At 34.4% G+C, this 21020-nt stretch overlaps 1 protein-coding gene across 1 annotated transcript in view; it reads right to left on the bottom strand.

Moving 5' to 3' along the window:
- The window catches only part of LOC150081650 (glutamine--fructose-6-phosphate aminotransferase [isomerizing] 2-like), a 207492-nt gene extending 188094 nt beyond the window's left edge, over positions 1-19398 (bottom strand). The window contains exons 1-2 of the mRNA XM_090379514.1: positions 19334-19398; positions 87-194 (exon numbers count right to left, since the gene is read on the bottom strand). Coding sequence (XP_090235640.1) covers positions 87-194; positions 19334-19340 — 115 coding nt within the window. The 5' untranslated portion in view covers positions 19341-19398. The remainder of the gene's footprint in view (positions 1-86; positions 195-19333) is intronic.
- Positions 19399-21020: the final 1622 nt, after the last annotated feature.

Genomic DNA, 21020 nt, shown 5'->3' on the forward strand with positions numbered 1-21020 from the left:
CATTTCTACTCTAGCAAGCAAGAAAAGAAAACATTTTAAAAACTCAGTTCAGATAGTATCATTTGTAATAAGTAGGAATCATTTACCTGCAGAATCATATCCACGATATTCCAACCTCTGCAATCCTTTGATAAGAAATTCCAGTATCTCCTTTCGTGTTCGAGGTTCCAGGTAATTCAGGTAAGCGAATATACCTAATTTAAAAAAAAAATGAAGTTATACAAAATAATTACAATTGTCTGTATTAAACATAATTACAAAAGTAATGCACATTACTTTTGTAATTACAGGCATATCACAATTAAGAAGCATAATTGTGATATGCCTGGAATAAGTAAATAAATCCCAGTTTATATCCCATTGCTGGAAATGCAACTATAGCAGTTTACATAGCAAAACTAGTAACTTAACTCAGGATCCATTAAATCCACCAGAAGTTAACAAGCAGACATATACACCAGTAAAAATTACAATATTTTTAACTGCTCAGGTAGGTGGGGGGGGAGGGTTGGAAACACCATCAGTCCTACAAATAAGCATTACACTTAGAAAGGTTCTTTGTAATCATTTTAAAAGATTATTAGTGTATTCTGTACTTATTGGTCAAAAATACAAATGTTCTCATGCTTTGCATATTAATTCCTATGGCAAGTGGGGGAAGGAGGATTCAATCCCAAATCATTCTATCGCTTTGAATGCTGAAATGGGTCTTTATTTTAAACAGTATGGAAAATATGAGAGACAAAATCAGTTTTAAAACACTATCTATTAATAAATAGATAAATACTTCATGTTCACTGTAAAAAGCATCGACATTTTAGAGGGGCGGAAATCACCCCCATATGAGATTCTAGTTATATTCTTTAAGCTAGAAATACTTATATTACAGTAAATGAAGAAAATATAATGTATTAATGCAAATACAGTACTAGGAAAATCTGAAAAAAAGTCAGATGAGACTTCCATTTTTTTTCCTGAAGAAATGCTAATTTAGAGACATAAAAGCACACCCTACATTAAAACCACAAACTCTGTTCAACACCAGCTGAGTAGAACAATTGCAGAATATTTGTAGAAAACCAATAAAACTTAGTCTTATTACTATTTCTTGTTGAGAGAGAGATCAGCAAGAAACATTTAACTTTAGCAAAATATAATCAAAATAACAGTAGTACAGGAGTCAAGGAATAAACAGTTTTTTTTTTTTTCACATTAATTAAAGCTGCTTCTATTGGAATGAGTAGCAGCCTGGAAAACAAGGTGCAGGGGATTCCTGAGACTTCTGGGAGTCATTGCATAACAAGTAAATACACCGGCTGTGTTAGGGTAGCTAAGAATAGGAACAGGTGCATGTATATTTGCGTGTACAGCAATGTTAGGAGTTTGGTAAATAAATTTGATGAATTCGGAGTGTTGGTCAAAACATCAAAGGCAGATATTGTTGGTATATTAGAGACGTGGTGTCACACAGATATAAGGAATGCAGAAGTGGAATTTGGGGAATACAATGTGTGCAGGAAGGATAGACAGGATAGGAAGAGAGGAAGAGTTATGCTATTAGTTAAGAAACACAAAATCCAAGGAAATACAGCCAGTCGTCATGGCTGGACAGGCAGTGTCGAGTCTGTTTGATGTGACATAAGCACTGGGAAATCAAAATTGAGAGTAGCAGTGTGTTATATGCCTAATGACTCTAATGAGTATAATAAACAACTGTACAGAGAAATTGGGTGGACCAGTAAATCAGACTGTCTCCTAATGGGGGATTTTAATTTCCCAGAGACTGGCTGGAATTTGTGAATTGGTCACTCTAGCAAGCAAGAGCAGGTCACTCTAGCAAGCACACACTAGCAAGGGTTTCATGAATTTATTGCTGTTTTCTACAGCAGCATGTTCAGGAGGCAACTAGAGGGAGTAATACTCTTGATCTGATTATCAATAGTGATTCTTCATGCATTAAGAATTTGCAGATAAAAGAACCACTAGACATGTGGCGGTGATCATAGTGTGCTGAAGTGGGATTTACTCAAAGAGGTAACTACCATCAGCAGTAAAGGGAAGGGTTTTTGCTTTCGTCAAGGTGACTACGGTGGTCTGAGACAGTATTTAAATTCTATATGGTGGGACCAACTGATGTTGTTATCAAGAGCAAATTCAAAGAATTAATCTTGGTAGCTACTAGACTTTTCATACCAACTAAGGAATATTGTTCAAAGTTTAGGCCTAAATGGAGGTCAGATGAACTAATGAGACATGTGGCAGAGAAGAAACTGCATGGGATACATACACTGGTGTTCAAAGAAAGTGCATCACCCCTTAAAATTGTAATTGTCGTCTAAATAACGTAAGTATATGGCAATATTTCTTACAGACTGCATCAGATAAGATTGACATGCACATGTGATGACGTAATATTGCATCAGCTGTTATTTTCAGTTATATAAGCACACTCTGCAAGAGTTGCATTCATTCCTTGAATGTGTGAGGATGGCAAGTTACATGCAATTGACGCCACGAAGAAAGAGTGCTATACATGAGGAAGGATGCTTTTCCCCGTCATATTGCTTATAGAGTGTCTTGTAATCAGTCGACAGTGAGTAGATTTCTTTCCAAACTCAAGAATACTGGTTCTGCTGATAGGAAAAAAGGAACCAGACGCAAATAAGTCTCTATGTCAAAAAAGGACTGCGTTTTGAAGCGCTTATGCCTTAAAAACTGTAAAGCTTCTTCGTCTGAGTAGAACATATAGGAGTGGTAGCAAGTGCAGTAACAGTCACAAGATGCCTCTTCAAAAATGGACTTTTAGCCCGTTATCCTAAGAAGAAGCCCCTCCTCACACAAAAAATTAAAAAGGCCAGACTAATTTGGTGTAAGAAGCATGTCAAATGGACCCCTGAGCAGTGGAAGTCAGTTATCTGCTCAGATGAGAAGAAATTCAACCTGCATGGAAACAAACAATTCGCCATAGACATGAAGAATACCATCCAAACTGTATGGTGTCTACATTGAAATCCCTTACCAATCCAAATGATATAGGGTGTATTTCGTATATGCTGAGTAGGTCACCTGCAGTTTATAAAAGGTTCCGTAAATGCCAATGGATACCTGGCTATATTGGAAGGCAAATTGCTGCCAACCATTAGACACCATTTCAAACTGCTAAGTAACTGCATCTTTCAGGACAACTCTGCTCCTTGTCATCAGGCAAAAAGTGTAAGTAGGCACTTCTGTAGTTACTTTAGCTTCATTTCTGCATTAGAGGTTCGAGAGTAATGTGCTTACATTTGTTACAGGTGAAAAAATGGTTGAAAGAATGGTCCATTACAACTCTTAGCTGGCCAGGAAACAGCCCACACCTGAACACTTATTATGAAGTTTACGAAGGTGAACTTCATAATAAGTGTTTGGAACCACGAACTATCAGTTGATTATCTTCAGAAATTGATCTTCTGAATACATCGATGTTGTGCTGCTGTCATCAGGACCAGAGGGGGGGTTCAACTAAATATTAATTTGCACTTGGTGAGCTTTTCATTTTGTTTTCCACTGAAAATGATAAACTGAAGCAAATTGGGGGTTTCTGATAACATTTCAGCCATAATTGTCGTGTTTATGAAACTGTTGTATAAAGGTCGCAAATGCTCATTTTGCAATATTTTGAGAGCGCCTCTCAAATATTACTTAGCTTTGCCTTAACTATTAATAAATATCTTTTGTTTATATCTCTATTTGTGATGCTAGTCATTAATGTAACATCAATTGAATTTAATGTAACATCACTTCAATTGAACACCAGTGTATAAATTAACAGGAGATATGGAAGCCTATGATAGATATAAGCTGGTCTGTAACCAAGTCACAAAGGAGGTTAGGCAGGCAAAGGCAAATTACAAGAAATCTTTGGCAAAGGATGCAAAGAGTTCTTTACTTATGTAAGCTCTAGAAGGAAGGGGATGAATCAGATTGGTCCACTTGATATTGATGGTTTAACTGTTGATGATCCTGCTCATGTAGCTAACAAACTAAATGAGTATTTTGCATCTACATTCACAAATGAGGAGTTATTCAGGGAGGGGACTGCCAGTGGTGAATTAAACTCTGGTAGTGAGCTAGATGATTTTGTAATAACTGAGAGCAAAGTGGAGCAGAACCTGTTGAAGATAATTATGAAACTGGGGCGGATGGGATCTATCCAGTTATATTAAAGGAGGCAGCAAATGAAGTAAGCAAACCCTTAGCCATAATTATGAGAACTTCCATGGACTGGAGATGTGCAAATGTAACCCCAATTCACAAAGGAGGATCAAAGGGCAACAAGTAATTACAGACCTGTTAGTTTAACTTCTGTTCCAGAGAAATTAATGAAGGTGCTGGCTAAAAAAGCACTGCAGGATCATTTAGACAAGACTTCAGTTATAGCTCGGGACACAGCATGGGTTTGTTAAGGGGAAGTCTTGTCTGACCTATTTGATTGGATGCTATGATGTGGTCACAAAGGAACTGGATGCAGAGAATAATTTTGATATCACATATTTGGAACTTAGAAAGGCTTTTGATACTGTTGCACATGGAAGACTGCTGCACAAATTGGAGCAGTGTGACATTGGAGTCAATTTGCTGCTATAAATAAAGGGATGGTTGAGTGGGAGAAGACGGAGTGGTAATCAATGAACACTGCTCTTTGTGGACTAATGTTATCAGTGGAGTCCACCAGGGTTCGGTGTTGGGTCCACTGTTGTTTACTGTATTTATTAATGATGGTATAACAGGCTTAATGTCCAAGTTTGCAGACGAAACGAAGGTCAGCAGGGCTGTTAATGACAGTACGCTGCTGCAACAGGATCTAGTAAAGTTGAGCAGATGGGCTGAGAGGTGGCAACTGAAGTTTAACATTGACAAATGTAAAGTACTGCATATGGGAAGCAGTAATCCCAGAGTAACGTATCAACTGTGTGCTACTACACTGACAGTGCTAGAGAATGAAAAGGACCTGGGGTAATTGTGCAGGCAGATATGAAGTTTTCTGAGCAGTGCAGATGGTCTGCAAGAGTAGTTAATGGTGTCTTGTCAATAATATACAGGAATTTTTCTAGCAGGGATAAGGTGGTGATTATCCCCTTGTATAAGGCAATGGTCAGGCCACACCTTGAGTACTGTATACAGGTCTGGAGGACTCATTTTAAGAAGGATGCAGAACTGCTGGAACGAGTACAGAGAAAGGCAACAAGATTAGTGAATGGAACAAAGAGTTGCTCTTACGAATAAAGGCTTAAGTTTTGCAAATTACAGTGTCTGGAGACTAGACACCTGCGACGTGATCTGACTGTGGTGTATAAAGTCTTGAATGGTTTGAGCATGCTCAATGCTGATGGGATTCTTCCTTTTGCTCAGAATAATCGTCTGAGAGTAGGAGAGATGTGCAGAAGTTTGCCTTTAACCAATGGGTGGTTGATTGCTGGAAGAAACCATCTGTCATTGTAGAAGTTGAATCCTATAAAGTATTCAAGGGCAAAGGCCTCTGCTACGAGGTAGAATGACTAACATATAGGTTAGTGCAAAAGCATCATTTTAATGTAGCCATCTACCGAAATAGTTAAATTAATTAATTAATTAAATTGGCATCGTTTTGGTTATATCTCATATTGTGAATGCCTTCACAACGAGTTGCCATGGTATTGTACTACCTCGAATAAGAAACACTTCACCAATGGAGAAGACTACTGTTATTTATTCTCAGCGGATACCACCACCCAGATGGCACCATTTCAAAGCTTGTTGGCCTCTCTTCGGTGGGTGGGCAGGTAACCTGGTGTTGCAATAGTGACAATCCAGTTATGAAGTATAACTTCACAATATGAGAGATGCCTGGTGACGTGCAGTGATATAAACTATAAAATATTTAAGGGCAAAAGGCCTCATGCTATGAGGTAGAATGACCAACATAGGTTAGTGCAAAAGCATCATTTTAACGTAGCCATCTACCAAAGTAGTTAAATTAATTAAATTGGCATCGCATTAATTAAAGTGATACCAATTTAATTAATTAATTTAACTACTTTGGTAGATGGCTACGTTAAAATGATGCTTTTGCACTAACCTATATGTCAGTTATTCTACCTCGTAGAATGACTGACATAATATTTTAGTCTATATCACTGCACGTCATCAGGCATCTCTCATATTGTGAAGTTATACTTCATAACTGGATTGTCACTATTGCAACACCAGGTTACCTGCCCACCCACCGAAGAGAAGCCAACAAGCTTTGAAATGGTGCCATCTGGGTGGTGGTATCCACTGAGAATAAATAACAGTAGTCTTCTCCACTGGTGAAGTGTTACTTATTTGAGGTAGTACAATACCATGGCAACCCATTGTGAGATATAACCAAAATGATGTCAATTTAATTAATTAAACTACTTTGGTAGATGTTAAAATGATGCTTTTGCACTAACTTTTTTGCACTAAGATTCTAACACTATATGTTAGAAGTTAAATTAAATCAGTGGTTTTCAACCGGGGTGGCGCAACAACATTCTAGGAGTGCCACGTAATTAAGTTACTTAAACTTATCTTATTTTTAATTTATTTCCTTATAAAAAAGGTGTACAGTATCTTTTTAATTTTGTGGTCATCTATAATTGATGTTTGCTTATTACTTCTATATAAAGAATAAAATTATTATAAACTGTATATATATATATATAAAATTTGTATTATGAAATGTAATTTTTATAATTATATTATTGTAATAACTATCATAAAATATACATATTTTTTTAATATTACACACACACACACACACACACACAGGGAGAGAATCGGATCTAACAGGCAGAAAATGGAGTAAGGGTGCCACAAAATAAAATAAATTACTTAGGGGTGCCATTATTAAAAAAAAAAATGGCTGAAAACCACTGGCTTAAATAGATTCAAGCAAAACTAGACAAACATTTGGAGCAAGTGGATGGGTGAAATGAGAATTTTTTTTTTTTTTTGGCTGATGCTACACTGATGATGTTCAAAGAAAGTGCATCACCTAGGAATTTCACATTTCTAACCCTTTTTCGGGATTGTATGTTGCCTTAATGATTAGCATCACAAAAAGAAATATAAACAAAAGATATTTATTAATAGTTAAGGCAAAGCTAAGTAATATTTGACAGGTGCTCTCAAAATATTCCAAAATGAGCATTTGCAACCTTTATACAACAGTTTGGTAAACACGACAATTACGGCTGAAATGTTATGAGAAACCCTTGATTTGCTTCAGTTTATCGTTTCAAATGGAAAACAAAATTAAAAGTTTGCTGGGTGCAAACTAATATTCAGTTGAACTGCCTCTGGCCCTGATGATAGCAGCATGCCGTCGAGGTATTGACAAGATCAATTTCTGAAGATAATCAACTGATATTTTGTGGTTCCAAACACAAATTATGGCTTCCTGAAGTTCACGAAGGGTCTTTGGTTTCTTTCTGGCAACTGCAGATTCCACAAGATGCCAACCGTTCTTTATAAGATTCGGTATGGGCTGTTTCCTGGCCAGCTAACAGTTGTAATGGACCGTTCTTCCCACCATTTTTTCACCTGTAACAAATGTAAACACATTACTGTCTAACCTCTAATGCAGAAATGAAGCTAAAGTAACTACAGAAGTGCCTACTTACACTTTTTGTCCAATGACAAGGAGCAGAGTCGTCCTGAAAGATGCAGTTACTTGGCAGGTTGAAATGGTGTCTAATGGTTGGCAGCAATTTGACTTCTAATATAGCCAGGTATCTATTAGCATTTACGGAACCTTTTATAAACTGCAGGTGACCTCTGCGATACGAAATACACCCCCATATCATTTGGATGGTAAGGAATTTCTCTGTAGACACACCATACAGACTGGATGGTATTCTTCACCAAGTCTATGGCGAATCGTTTGTCTCCCATCAGAACCATGCAGGTTGAATTTCTTCTCATCCGAGAGAACTGACTACCACTGTTTGGGGGTCTATTTTGACATGCTCCTTGCACCAAATTAATTGGGCGTTTTTCATTTTTTTGTGTGAGGAGGGGCTTCTTCTTAGGACGACAGGCTACAAGTCCATTTTTGAAGAGGTGCCTGCTGACTGTTACTGCACTTGCGATCACTCCAGCACGTTTTTCCCAATCTCTTTTCAGCTCAGACGAAAAAGCTTTACAGTTTTTAAGGCATAAGCACTTCAAAATGCAGTCCTGTTCTGGCGTAGAGACTCTTTTCTGTCCAGTTCCTTTTTTCCTATCAGCAGAACTAGTATTCTTGAGTTTGGAAAGAAATCTACTCTGTCGGCTGATTACAAGACATTCTATATGCAATATGACGAGAAGAGCATCCTTCCTCACGTAAAGCAACAATAGCACTCTTTCTTCGTGGCGTAAACTGCACGTAACTCGCCATCCTGACACAAGCAAGGAATGACTGCAACTTTCGCAGAGTGTGCTTATATAGCTGAAAGTAACAGCTGATGCAATATTACATCATCACCTATGCATGTCAATCTTATCTGATGCAGTCTGTAAGAAATATTGCCATATACTTACGTTATTCAGATGACAATTACTATTTTAAGGGGTGATGCACTTTCTTTGAATATATATATATATATATATATATATATATAGAAACAGAGCATCTTTTGAAGTTTTCTATGGGCATTACAAAAAATCAACATGAGTCCTGAGAGTAGTGTACTGATTTGATAGTCCATTTCTTGCTAAACCTTTGCTTGTATACCTCAACACCCAGCATTTCATTTCAGAAATGTTGATAATGGTAGCACAAACACAGCATCTCTTACAAGCTGAAACAAAAGTAAACCACCAGACCTGAGTGGCCAGAAACAACCTATGTTATTTATTCAACAAAGTCTAAACTACAAATTCTATATCCCTCACAAGGTTCTCATATTCTCTTCCCCCATATTCATTAACAACTAAACCAAACCAGTCAGGTCCCTTGATTCTTCAAGTTTCCACCCTTCCATTGTGGCAGACCTGGTAGTATGGTTCTTAAGTACCTAGTTCATCACTGAGGTAATGTGTTATTGAGATATTCTCATATAACCACATGAAATTCCCATGGCAGCAGGGATGGGATTCAACCCCAAATCATTCCATCACTTTGAATGCCAATGCAGGTCTTTATTTTAAAGAGCTGACTAAATGTGAGACGTACACAAATAAAATCAGTTTTAAATACTGTATGTATTAACACCTTTAATTTAGTGAGGAGGAACACTGTAAGGAAGGTGAAATCATGAATCTTCGTGGTAGAGGCATAAACCAGTTTTTCAACATATCCAGGTAGATGATTCCACTGTTCATCTTTTTCGTAACAAAAATTCTCACATTTCAAATGGCACAATACACATTTATTTCTTGATCAGTGACTTTCTGTGCCCCACCTAGTCAAATGAAAGGTTTTTTAAATGAAAACAAGCCAAGCTACCACACCATCCTTTTTCCACTTTCTGTTGAAAGTCACAGAAAACCTTTTATTACTTGTATCGTCTATTTTTAATGCCTAATTGCAAATTATTAGCTTTAAAAAGTAAATACTTCTGGAAAATACACCAGACTGTTGTTTGTGAAATAATCAACTCAAATTGCATCTCTAAGTGGAGATTTGCAGACTTCACTGAAAGTCTTCTCTTACACATTCAACTGTTTCATCAGTGGTGACCAAAATTCTTCCCCCATATGGCCTTTGCTTTCAAACTGCTTTGCAATTGTCTTGAAAACTAAAAACAGTATGAAAAAAGTTCAAAAATTGAGCACTAAGTCTTTGTAGTTTACTCCCATACAGCTAAATTAATTCTCTTTAAGACAATGTAAATTAACTTATCTGTAATTTTCATAACTATTCAGGAAATCCCTGCACCGAGCACTTTATAGAATGAAGTGAAGTTGATTTAACAAGAGTCCTTTTACCTTTATTCTGTTATGAATACTGCCAAGAGGTTTATAAATATTTACAGTTTTTAGAAATATTTGTTTAATGAAAGGAGTCAGAATTAAGTTTTTCTTTAACAAGAAAATATTTTTTATTATTCAATTAATTACAAAATGAGAATATCAAACATATATCATACATATACAGAAGCAATAAGAGATTTTTATTCTTTAAACTGATGGCTAACTTGTAGACTATTACAGATCATATCAAGTAGTATTTTATGCCTGATAGCACTGTCCACTTCAGTCTCTTGCAGACACTAAACTGGTCCTGCCAGTTAAGTCACACCATAAGTGTCACTGAACTATTTATTCATGTCTTGAGCTAAAGAGAAACATAGATTTTTCTCAAAATTCTGCTTCAAACAAGCAGGAAACTATTTCCCAATTATTGTCTGAATACTTGTGGTATTCAGACAATAGTTGTGAAAAAAAAAAAAAAAAAAAAAAAATGAAAGTAAGTCAATGATATAATTTCGGACATCAATACAAGTGCAGTAACATATAATTTCCAGTTTTATATATATTATTCAAAAAATGTATAATGGAAATCTTAATTCTCTCTACAGCAATTGAAGAATGGAAAGAAACACTGCACTGAAACAATAATAACAGATGACTGTATGTACTAGTGGCATAAACTGAGTAGTCTACCTAAGATTAAATATACGTGCAGACCACACATTAGCATTAGCTGCTTTCAAGCTTTGCAGCATTTTATTGATATATTGGCTTTTACAGAAAATATAAAGAGCTAATAAGTTTATTCAAGTGGTCATCCCTCTAACTTGTTTTGCTAAGGAAACCAATAGTGGCCAAAACAGCAGCTCTAAGATAATAAAAATTCACAAAAACACTTAAATCTAGACAATATCATGAGCCATAAATTATTTCTAGTAAATATGCAAGAAGAGTTTTAAGATCTTTAACAAACACTTAACTGAATACTGGCTTACAACAGTTACCTTTAATTCTGGAGAACGAATTAAAACCATTCTTTACCTATTCTCTCATAAAAAATAAGTGTGGAAATTAATGTTTAGGTTATTTTGTTCAAATGACTTAGAACAGCAATGGTAAATAATTCCTCACTAGAATGTCAGCAACTTTCTCATACCTAAATAACACAATACTACATAGTTGTAAAAATACTTAACATATTCTAAGTCAATAAATACTGTGATTCATTTTCTTTTTAAGATAACTAAACATCATTGCTTCTCTTCTACAATACATCAAAAAAATTCACAAAAACACTTAAGCCACATACCAGAAAAACAACTGGGTCACCAGGAAATAACTTCACTGACACACATACTGCTTTCTGTAATCATTACAACACTTATCCTTAAGGCAAAATACCATGAGAAAGAGAGCCATACAATTTCAGTAAATATTACAGCAATTAATTATAATTTTTTTTGTGTACATTATGACAAATTTATATTATCATAACAGACTACGTAATCAATTTTTATCTAATCAAATTCCAACCAAAACTTAAGAATTTCAAGTAAAGATTCTGAATCAAGCAATATTCATCCAATAAAGATATTGTTATTACTGTACTACAGGGTTTATTGTGAATTCTGGGCAGAGAGAGAGAACTTAACTTTAAAATTTCAATCTGAGTGTACATAAAAAAAAGACATTGAAATGCAATTCCAAACTATACAACTTTCATTATTACACTGAAATTAAAGAATATTAAAATTTATTATAGAGAAAAAAAATTCAGGCTGTAATTTTAATACCTTTATATTAAAAATAAATAAATAATAAATCCTGTTTATACTCCAGGATGACCACACAGGATGAGAGGAGTTTCCGAGATACATAGAATACAAAAACATCACTGAATTCAGCAGTCATGCAAGTCAGAACTACAATCAACTAACACAGCTATATAGCTTTGCACATACTAACAAGTATTTCTGTAAATCACACATACACAAACTTTGTTTTGCTAGTCATATGTGATCCCAGTGTCACTGCTGAATTCAGTCCAAACTATCTGCAAAGACCCTATTATACCACAACACAAATAACAGTCTCTCTGTGGTGTCCCCTTCACTTTAACACTCATCACAACCTCTCGGGCTACCTTACTGTGTAATCAGTAGCCAAACTACTATCAGAGGTCTGCCACTGCAGAGGGAACCAAACAGCTAGTTTGGTATGAATGCTAAAGATCACATGGGCCATGTGCCAATCTGGAAAGGCAGTGCCAGGATTTATAGTTTTGCCTCTGTGTGTAATCCATAAGGTTTTTTAAAGAAATGCAACTGAATGATGATATTTATCTAGTGATCATCAAGTCCATTCACCCTGATGGCCATATATTTAAATTCTGTTGCAACACTAACCTGAAAACGGATGTGAAACTAAAAATAGATTTTGGGATTTGAACATCACCTTTTCAGTGTATTCTGTCACCTAATCTTGTGAAATATACAGTGCAATATGAAATTGAAACATAAAACAATTTTTCACTAATAATTACATGCCTTGATTTATAACAGCCAATATATTGGATCTTGTAATAAATTATGTCACATTCTGGAAACCAATATAAAACCACAGCCTACAAAAAAAAACAATTTCCTCATTCCGATAATAATCTAATAAATAATTTCTTCAACAACCTAAAAGAGATGTTAGTTTTTACTATCTCAAAATAAAAATCTTAAAAGTTGTTAAGTTCTTTTACATTCAATTAAAGGTAATATTAATACAGAGGTAAATATAAATCAGTGTGTATTTTGTCTGTGAAGCATTTATCTTACATAATAAGATAAATTAATAATAAGTTAAGAATGCAATATGACCTACCCTAGTGACTGACTTTTGACTTATATTTTGGTGATAAGAGGACATTATTACCACAATGGCCTCATAACATATTTCCAAAAGCAAACAATCAAAAATAGATCTAAAGCCATAGAAAATCCACAAAGTATATGCCAAATTTTAATGCAGCAATTATTAATAGTTCAATATTCCTGTCGTAAAATCCATTTCTTTTTAAGCTTATTCATTCTGCCAAGTGGCTAAGTGATGAATGCAATTTACTATAAGCTTTAGCCTTCCTCCCTTCCTTTTATTTTAAATATCTATGCAGAATGCACATTCTGCATAAACATTTGATTGAATTAGCATTCCGGTGCAATGCTACTTCGGTCAATTTTAATTCATAATTATTGTTTCCACTTCATATTCTAGTCAACTTTAGAAAAAACTGTTTATAACGAGGCAGATACAAACTTAAATATTCTAAGCTTAGCCAATTATATTATCTTATAAAGTAAATATTTTAGCAACCTTCTTAAACGGAAATAGCACAGTGGCAAAACTGCCAGGTACACTACTGCAAGGCAACAGAGCAAAAAAATTTTAAGCATATATTTTATTAATATATGTGCATTACAATTTTTTGGATGTTCAGCAAATCACTTTTCTGGGAAGTCTGCTTTAGAATACACAAAACATTGAAAAAATATGAGCGTTTAAACTTTTCATTAACCCTCCCTACCTGATGTAGGGAGGGTCAGATGAGAAGTTCAGCTTTGTACCTCTTAGGTATCAATACATATACCATTTTATCTATCATTTAAAAAAACATTACATTGTTTTATAGAATAATATAAAGTTTTACTTTATATTACTTTTTGCAAATATGTACTTAAAAATCTGGTTTTTTAACAAAAATTATTATGGAAACTGAAACAAATTAAAAATTTATTGTCTAAATATATCATATATTTAAAAAAAAATGATTTTCTTTTTTTTTTTTTTTTGACACACTGTAGCCAACTTGGTCAGTCTCAGACAAAAAGTTCGCTCAGTTTTTTTTTATCCACACCATAAGATAGAGTGATTCTCTCTCTCTCTCAGAAATTTTTTTTGGCTGGTGCAGCAAAAGCCTCAAGCTTCCTTGCACAGTATGGCTAACACTAATAATCTACATATAGCAAAACAATCTGGTTTCATTCCAATTTGTAATAGAATTTAAGTAACATATTAAATAATATCTCATTCTGAATAATGTAACTAATTATTGTATTATCTTAAAACAAAAATCTTGTTTTGTTTTAAGTGTTTCGGTGAGATTTTTTGTTTTCTCAATTTATATTTATTAAATTTTTAAAAATAGAAAACATTATATAAAAAATAATAAATACAGATTCAGGTACAGAATGTTATATTTAATGCACTTTAAACTTCAGGCTTGGCCTACATATTACATGACTTAGAAGCAAAGCAACAGTGAAAGGCAAAATGACACACTTGGACTAGTGACCTAGAAAAAGATTACTGACTTGGAAAAAATTATAATAAAAAATGCAGTTCCTCCTCTTTTTTTTTGTCTTGCCACCTTGGTTTCATTTTCATGTTCTTAAACTTCCCCATGGGAAATGATTTCTTCCCAACCTTAATACAAGACAAACAATGGTAACAGAAAATTATCCTATTGCATAATTGACATGCAGAAACATGCAATGAAAGATTAAAAACAGTGCCTAAGTTATAAATATAATAAAAATAGAAATCCATTATCACCAAGGCTGAGATGAACTAATCATACCTTAAAAAGACCACAATATTTACAAAGTAAATGAAACCATGATTTACAATACAGGTATGATTCGCATGATACTGAAAACTAACTCAGGAATATTGGTTGAAGCTATTTTATTTTATAGGAATATTTAATAAAAATTTACTGGAATATTGAATATATATTGATATTAAACTAATATATATTAGTATTCTGCAATTTATACCTGTACAACATTCCTGATACTTTATCTGTTTATTATAGGATTTTTTTTTAATAAATTAAATTACTTATTCGGAAAGTCTTAAAATATTTTGCCTAACCTTAACTAAACTTAGGGTGGAAGATAACACTTAAAAATATATTAAAATTTCAAAAAAATAATAAAAAATATATTTTTTCTAGCAGACAGGTTTTTATGCTAACAAGCTAATTACACTAGGAAATTGCCACCTTGGTACATCTATCTCCCATCTCCTTTTCCCCCACCAATTTCTCCTAACATTGCACTCATCTATCAGAGCCAAGTGCTGTCCTGCAGTGCTAGAAGTCTCATATTTGAATGACTCAAAATAAAGAGAAGAAAAATATCTCCGTGTCTTTTGAAAAGACAAGTTTATCACTGAAAGCTCTACAATTCTCTGAACTACTACTGGAAACAAAATTCATATAAGCAATTACAATGACTTTCTTATAATAATTGCAATTTTTTAATTGTAAAATTATATCAAACATATGCAACTGAAAGTATTTTACTATATTATTTTTTTTTTATTTATTTATTGATTTATTTCACTGCCCACCTACAATATATGCTAAAATACAGGTATAAGATCTTTTGGAAAATGTGCAGTGAAGAGCAACAAGATCAGCTGGAGAGGATACAAAAAGGATATTCCTACTAAGAATAGGGCATCTGTGTGGTGGGCTAACCAAGTGTTTAAGTCTTTAAAAGGTTTAAGCAAACTAACAGTGATGGCATCTAACTCTTTCTCAGGTGACCACACACAAGGGGCATAAATTTAATTTAAAAAAGGATGGTTGTAGAATACATGTACATAATTTGCATTCAGCCAAAGAGCACGTGACTGCTGAAATAATTCAAAAAGTTTGGACAAATTATTGGAAGGAATGGGCAAATGATGTAAGCAGGGTTTTTTTTTTTTTTTGTCAGTGCTGTATAAGCTTTGCTTCATTGCATCATGTTGCCAATACAAATACTAATTACAACAAAGAGTTTTATTCATACATAACTACAAAGAGGAAAAGAGTAAATCAAATAGGACCTTATTTCGACAACAAGACAAAATCACAAATAATATGATAAGTGCTGCCAGTGAATGGCATAAATACTTTTTATCAATCTTCACAGGAAAAAAAATCCTTTCCTGGTGGGGGGGGGGTGCAAATTTACCCAAGCACTGTAAGACATGCAATACTGACATTGGACAAAACAGTCAAACAAAAAAAAAAAAAAAAAACTACCAAGCTTGAAAGTGAGTAATGCACCAAAGTATTGATGGCATTTACCATCATATTGAAAGATGGTTGCAAAGAAATATACCACACCTTTAAGGTTAATTATGAGATTCAGGAGCAATCCCCCTTGGATTGGAGAAATGGCATCTTGCTGGTACATTATGGGGAGGGGGGAGCTAAGGATCAAATGACCAACTATAGACCATTTAATTTAACTTCAATGGCAGGGAAGATCACCGAGTCTATGATCCAGAATAATCTTGGATGCAAGTATATCCTAAATGGATCACAATATGGATTTGCAAATGAAATCTTGTCTGTCCTTGAAAGGAATCTTGTTTGTCTAACCTAGTAAATTACTGCGATGTGATCATCACATGGGAGTTGTGAAGAACAGTTAAAAGTAATAATAAAATTAAAAATGTCTGGTTCATGACCAGTAAGTCAGAGGAGTTTAATTAATCATTTCAACAATAAATACAATTGTTTATCATATTTAGCAGTCATATGTGCTTCAATCACAGTACACTAATGTATTACTGCATTTTTTTGCTCATTTACATCAGCTCTATTTTCACTTTATCAAAGCACTGGCTGTAGTTCCATATGGAAGGTTGCTGTACAAGCTGAAGTTTACTGGTATCATAGGCAAGATCCAGAGGTGAATTGTGGAATGGCTGAAGGAAGAGGATCGTTAAAGTCATTCTTCAGAGTTGGCTAAGGTTACAAGTAAGGTCCCTCGAGGTTCGGTATTCCCTCTTGTTTCTCATCTCCTTGAATGATATCTTATTCAATATTTGACCTCCTTCAATGATATATCATCCGAAGAGATCAGATGAGGGAATAAGAGGAACAAGACTAAAATTTATGCATAATATAAAAGTTAGAATGGTAGTTAACAATACAAATCAGGCTAATCTTCTCAGTATGATCTAGACAAGCTTCATGGATGGTCAGAGAAATGGCACTTTCATTTTAATGCTGTTAGATGCAAAGTTCTATATTTAGGAAACAGTAGCAACTTATAAACAAGGTGGGAGGACAGCTGAAAGATGTAAATGACAAAAGGTTTGGATGTATTAATACAGTCAAAGATGAAGGCTAGCATGTAGTATTAGTTGGCAGCCAAGATACATGATTTTCTGTATCTTGCACCTAAGGAAAAGGAGGTTATAATCCCATTATAGGTCAATGGGCAGACGGCAATTGAAATACTATGTTCAGGTTTGGAGGATGTATTTAAGAAAACACACTGAGCTTCGTGTTTTATTTTTACTAGATCAGTATCAAGTAATGGCCACATGGTGCAAGGAAGCCTATGGCTTATGCTATACCAGCCAAAAAAAATAATAATAAAATAAAATAACAAAAAATAAAAAATTAATAATAATAAGAAAATAAAAAATAATAATAAGAAGAAAATTTTAAAAAATAATAAGATTGCTGGTAGTTACACACTGATCCCCATCACAAGTGGATTGGGCCAGCAGGACACTAAGAAATTTCTTAGTATTCTCCTACCCTTAAAACCTAAGTAGCAGCAGCTACTGAATATGTAATCACACAAATTTTAAAACTTCTTACATTAATCTTAAATTTATATATATATTCACCCCAGGGGCTCACATCTGGTGAGTATGGGCTTGGCACACCCATGGTCCTGGGCTGGATATCATCATTCTTCTCTTTCTTGGTGATTCCTTTCTACTCTCTCTCTCTCTCTCTCTCTCTCTCTGTAACTTTTTTTTTTTTTTGGCTGGTGCAGCATAAGCCTCTGGCTTCTGTGTACATTGCATTAAACAAAAAATAAAATAAATAAAAAATAAAACAATTTAGAGGCCAAAATAGTTGGGTTATTGGAATGTTTCCTGTAAAATTTTCTTTTCAGCCTGGTTCAATAAACACTCATTTTTTGCTTTTAAAATTTAAGTGGAGTGCAGTGTTGTTTAATCTCTTATTAGAATTAATTAATTCTCAAATATCTTAAGAATTTTTAACAATTAATTTTTAAAATTTCTAAAGAAATTAAAAAGAAAGAAAGCTTTCAATTACACGGTTATGGAAGCAAATTTCTACCTCCACTGCACTAAGCTCTTCCATTAACAAATCACTCCTTTCGTCTCCCATGCTGGGAGACAATAGGAGTGATTTGTTTGTAAATATGTATTTTCCAACTCACTTGTAATGCAACCTAACTTTCAATAAGCATTTTCAAAAATTTTATTTTAGCCAAGTAGCAACTGATTTTTGGAACAAACTTCCATCTGGAGGTGTAGTGGAAGTAAGTAGTTTGAATAAGTTTAAGAAAGGTTTAGAGATTACACAAATTATTAGAGACTGGAAAAATTATGTGAATAAGGGTGGGTTTTTTTTTTTTTTGTTCATGCTGTATAAGCTTACGTCCTTGCAAGATTTGCCACTACTAATACCTGGGGGGTTCCATCCATCTTGGCAAAACTCTGATGAGAGTCATGCATAGGGACAATACTGATGGCTGCGCCTATATCAACATAATGGCAAATCTATTTTGTCACCAGCAGTCAGGAATCATGAATTTACAGATACAGGTATAATCTCCAGTTTGGCTCTCCTCTCGATGTTTCTTTAAACGTTCGGATCCCAAAGGCTCATTTTTTTCCCTACCAAGCTAACTTGTATCATTCATAAACCTGTTCTCTTTTTTTATTCCAATAGTTTATCTGTGCCAATGCATTCCAACGTTTGTCATTTGGAGTACCTTTGGAGAGTTAAAAACGATTCAACTGCGTTAAGGGAAAAAAAAAAAAAAAAAAAAAATGCTATTGACATACTGTAATCGACTTTTTCTAAACTTGCATACCCGTCGTTAATCTCTGTTCAACATTTGACAATACGGGGGTCTAAAAAAGGAAAAATGTATTTGGAAACAAATACATCCCCCCCCCCCAAATTATTAATACTACAAATCTGTGTTTAAATGTGCGTTTTCAATATTCATCCCATTTCAGTAGAAACGATAATACAATTTGGTAAACTAAATCATCAAATGCACTTCGAAATAATAAACATAAATAAATAGACAAATAAAATAAAATAATACTCATTGAAAAAATAAATAAATTCTTGAAAAGAATTTATTTATTTTTTCACCAAATAAATTCTTGAAAACCTCAACAGCAGTTTGATTATACAAAATTACACCAAGATAGATATAATTTTTCTATAGTTATGAAGATATCCATATACTTTCATAACTATAGTAACACTTCTTTCCTTTACACTGTAAGGTGTTACCTCTTCACTAATTGACAAGACACCAAATTAAACATAACTTACCACACATTACGTCAAATTACTCGCAAAACACAACAACCTACACCTGTAAACTCACGGAAGAGAAAATGAAGTGACGTGTGTGAATATATATATATAGTCTGAGGCACCTTACTATGACCACACCTCTAAATTGAAAACTCTCATTGGTGTATCAGTTGGTGTGTGTTTAACCATGGGGAGGAGCTAGTGGTCATAGAGACGTTCGCACAAATGCTATCAGTAGGCAAACAATAGCCACGTGGGCTTTTTAAACCTTAGACTTAATTCCGCCATCTCCGTAACAACTGTCATCCAAATGACTTGAAATGTGATGTCGTACTTCTCTTAAGCTGTCAAAACAATAGAAGTTGATAGCGAAATTTTGCAAAAATGCTTAGATTACACTGTTGAAAGCTCTTAGCTATAGTCAGGTAAACAGAAATGTATTGACTAAAGATAGCCTGTTTTTTTTGTTTTTTTTTTAATAAACTACTCACTCTGTTCAGATCTCAAATCAGTCCTACGGTGGATTATTGTTCCCCATCTGGGTTCCCCAAAACCTCTTTAAATACCTTGACTATTCGAAAGAGGACAGTCAGGTTTATTAATGATCAGTCTCTTAGGAAGTCTTCATTCTCTGTGTCATATACATTAAGTTTCTGCCGCTTTCCTTTTCTATGAATACTTTTGTGGGCACTGTTCTGAAATGGCATCTGATCTGGAATTATCCTGTTCTCTTTCTAAATCAGCCCAAACACGTGCAGCCATTCCTGTACAACTACAAACTCACATAACCAACTTTTTCTCTTCTTCATTTATCCCTCTACTTATGTTCTCTGGAACAAAACCTTCCTCCACAAGTATTTTCAGAAAATTACAATTTACAGATCATTAATAAACCTGACTCAAATTTATTAATGATCTGTAAATTCAAGTTTAATTTCAACAAATATCTTTTGTCTTCTCAGCCTTCAACCCATGCACAATACTAAGTACTATAGGTTTAAATGCCTTTTGTGTTTTGAGTTTTCATTTAAAAAAATAGCGACAATGACTGTTTCGAGCACGAAAAATGTATGAACTGCAAAATTCAAAAAAAGAAAAAAAGTGATATGATTTGGAGAGAGATTTGAGTATTGTAAATAGCGTCTATTGAGATCCTATGATCAAGACTCGCAGCGAGAATCGTACTCTCTCTCTCTCTCTCCAGAGACACCATTTGTTTACTTACAGACAGTGTGAGGAGTTAATCTCATATTTTTTTCAGCAATAGTTTCCGATTAATAAATGCCCTTGGGCGTTCCAGGTCGTAGTGGTGTGTTTACGCAAAGAGGCACTGAGCACACACCTAGGAGTACTCCATCTTTAAAGTTGGGTACTGCAGGGTTCAAAGCTGGTCCTATTGTTCTTTTCTACAAGGGCTATTCAATAAAGAATGATCGTAATTTTTTTTCGCAATAAACCTTTATCAATCATCCATATTTTGATGATCCTTTCACAATAGTCCCCATTTGATGAAATGCACTTACTCCAATGTTCCTGCCATTCTTCAAAAACATGGTTGAAGCCATTTTTTGACTTTCGTTTGAGAATCGCCTCCGATGTCTTTCCAACTTCTTCTGATGACTAGAAACATTTTTCTCGTGGCTCCTTCTTTAAATTTGGAAATAAAACAATTGCAGGGTGCAAGGTCAGGGCTGTAGGGTGG

Source organism: Mastigoproctus giganteus, chromosome 8 (assembly GCF_048544385.1).
Source record: "Mastigoproctus giganteus isolate SK-2022 chromosome 8, ASM4854438v1, whole genome shotgun sequence".
Lineage (NCBI taxonomy): Eukaryota > Metazoa > Arthropoda > Arachnida > Uropygi > Thelyphonidae > Mastigoproctus > Mastigoproctus giganteus.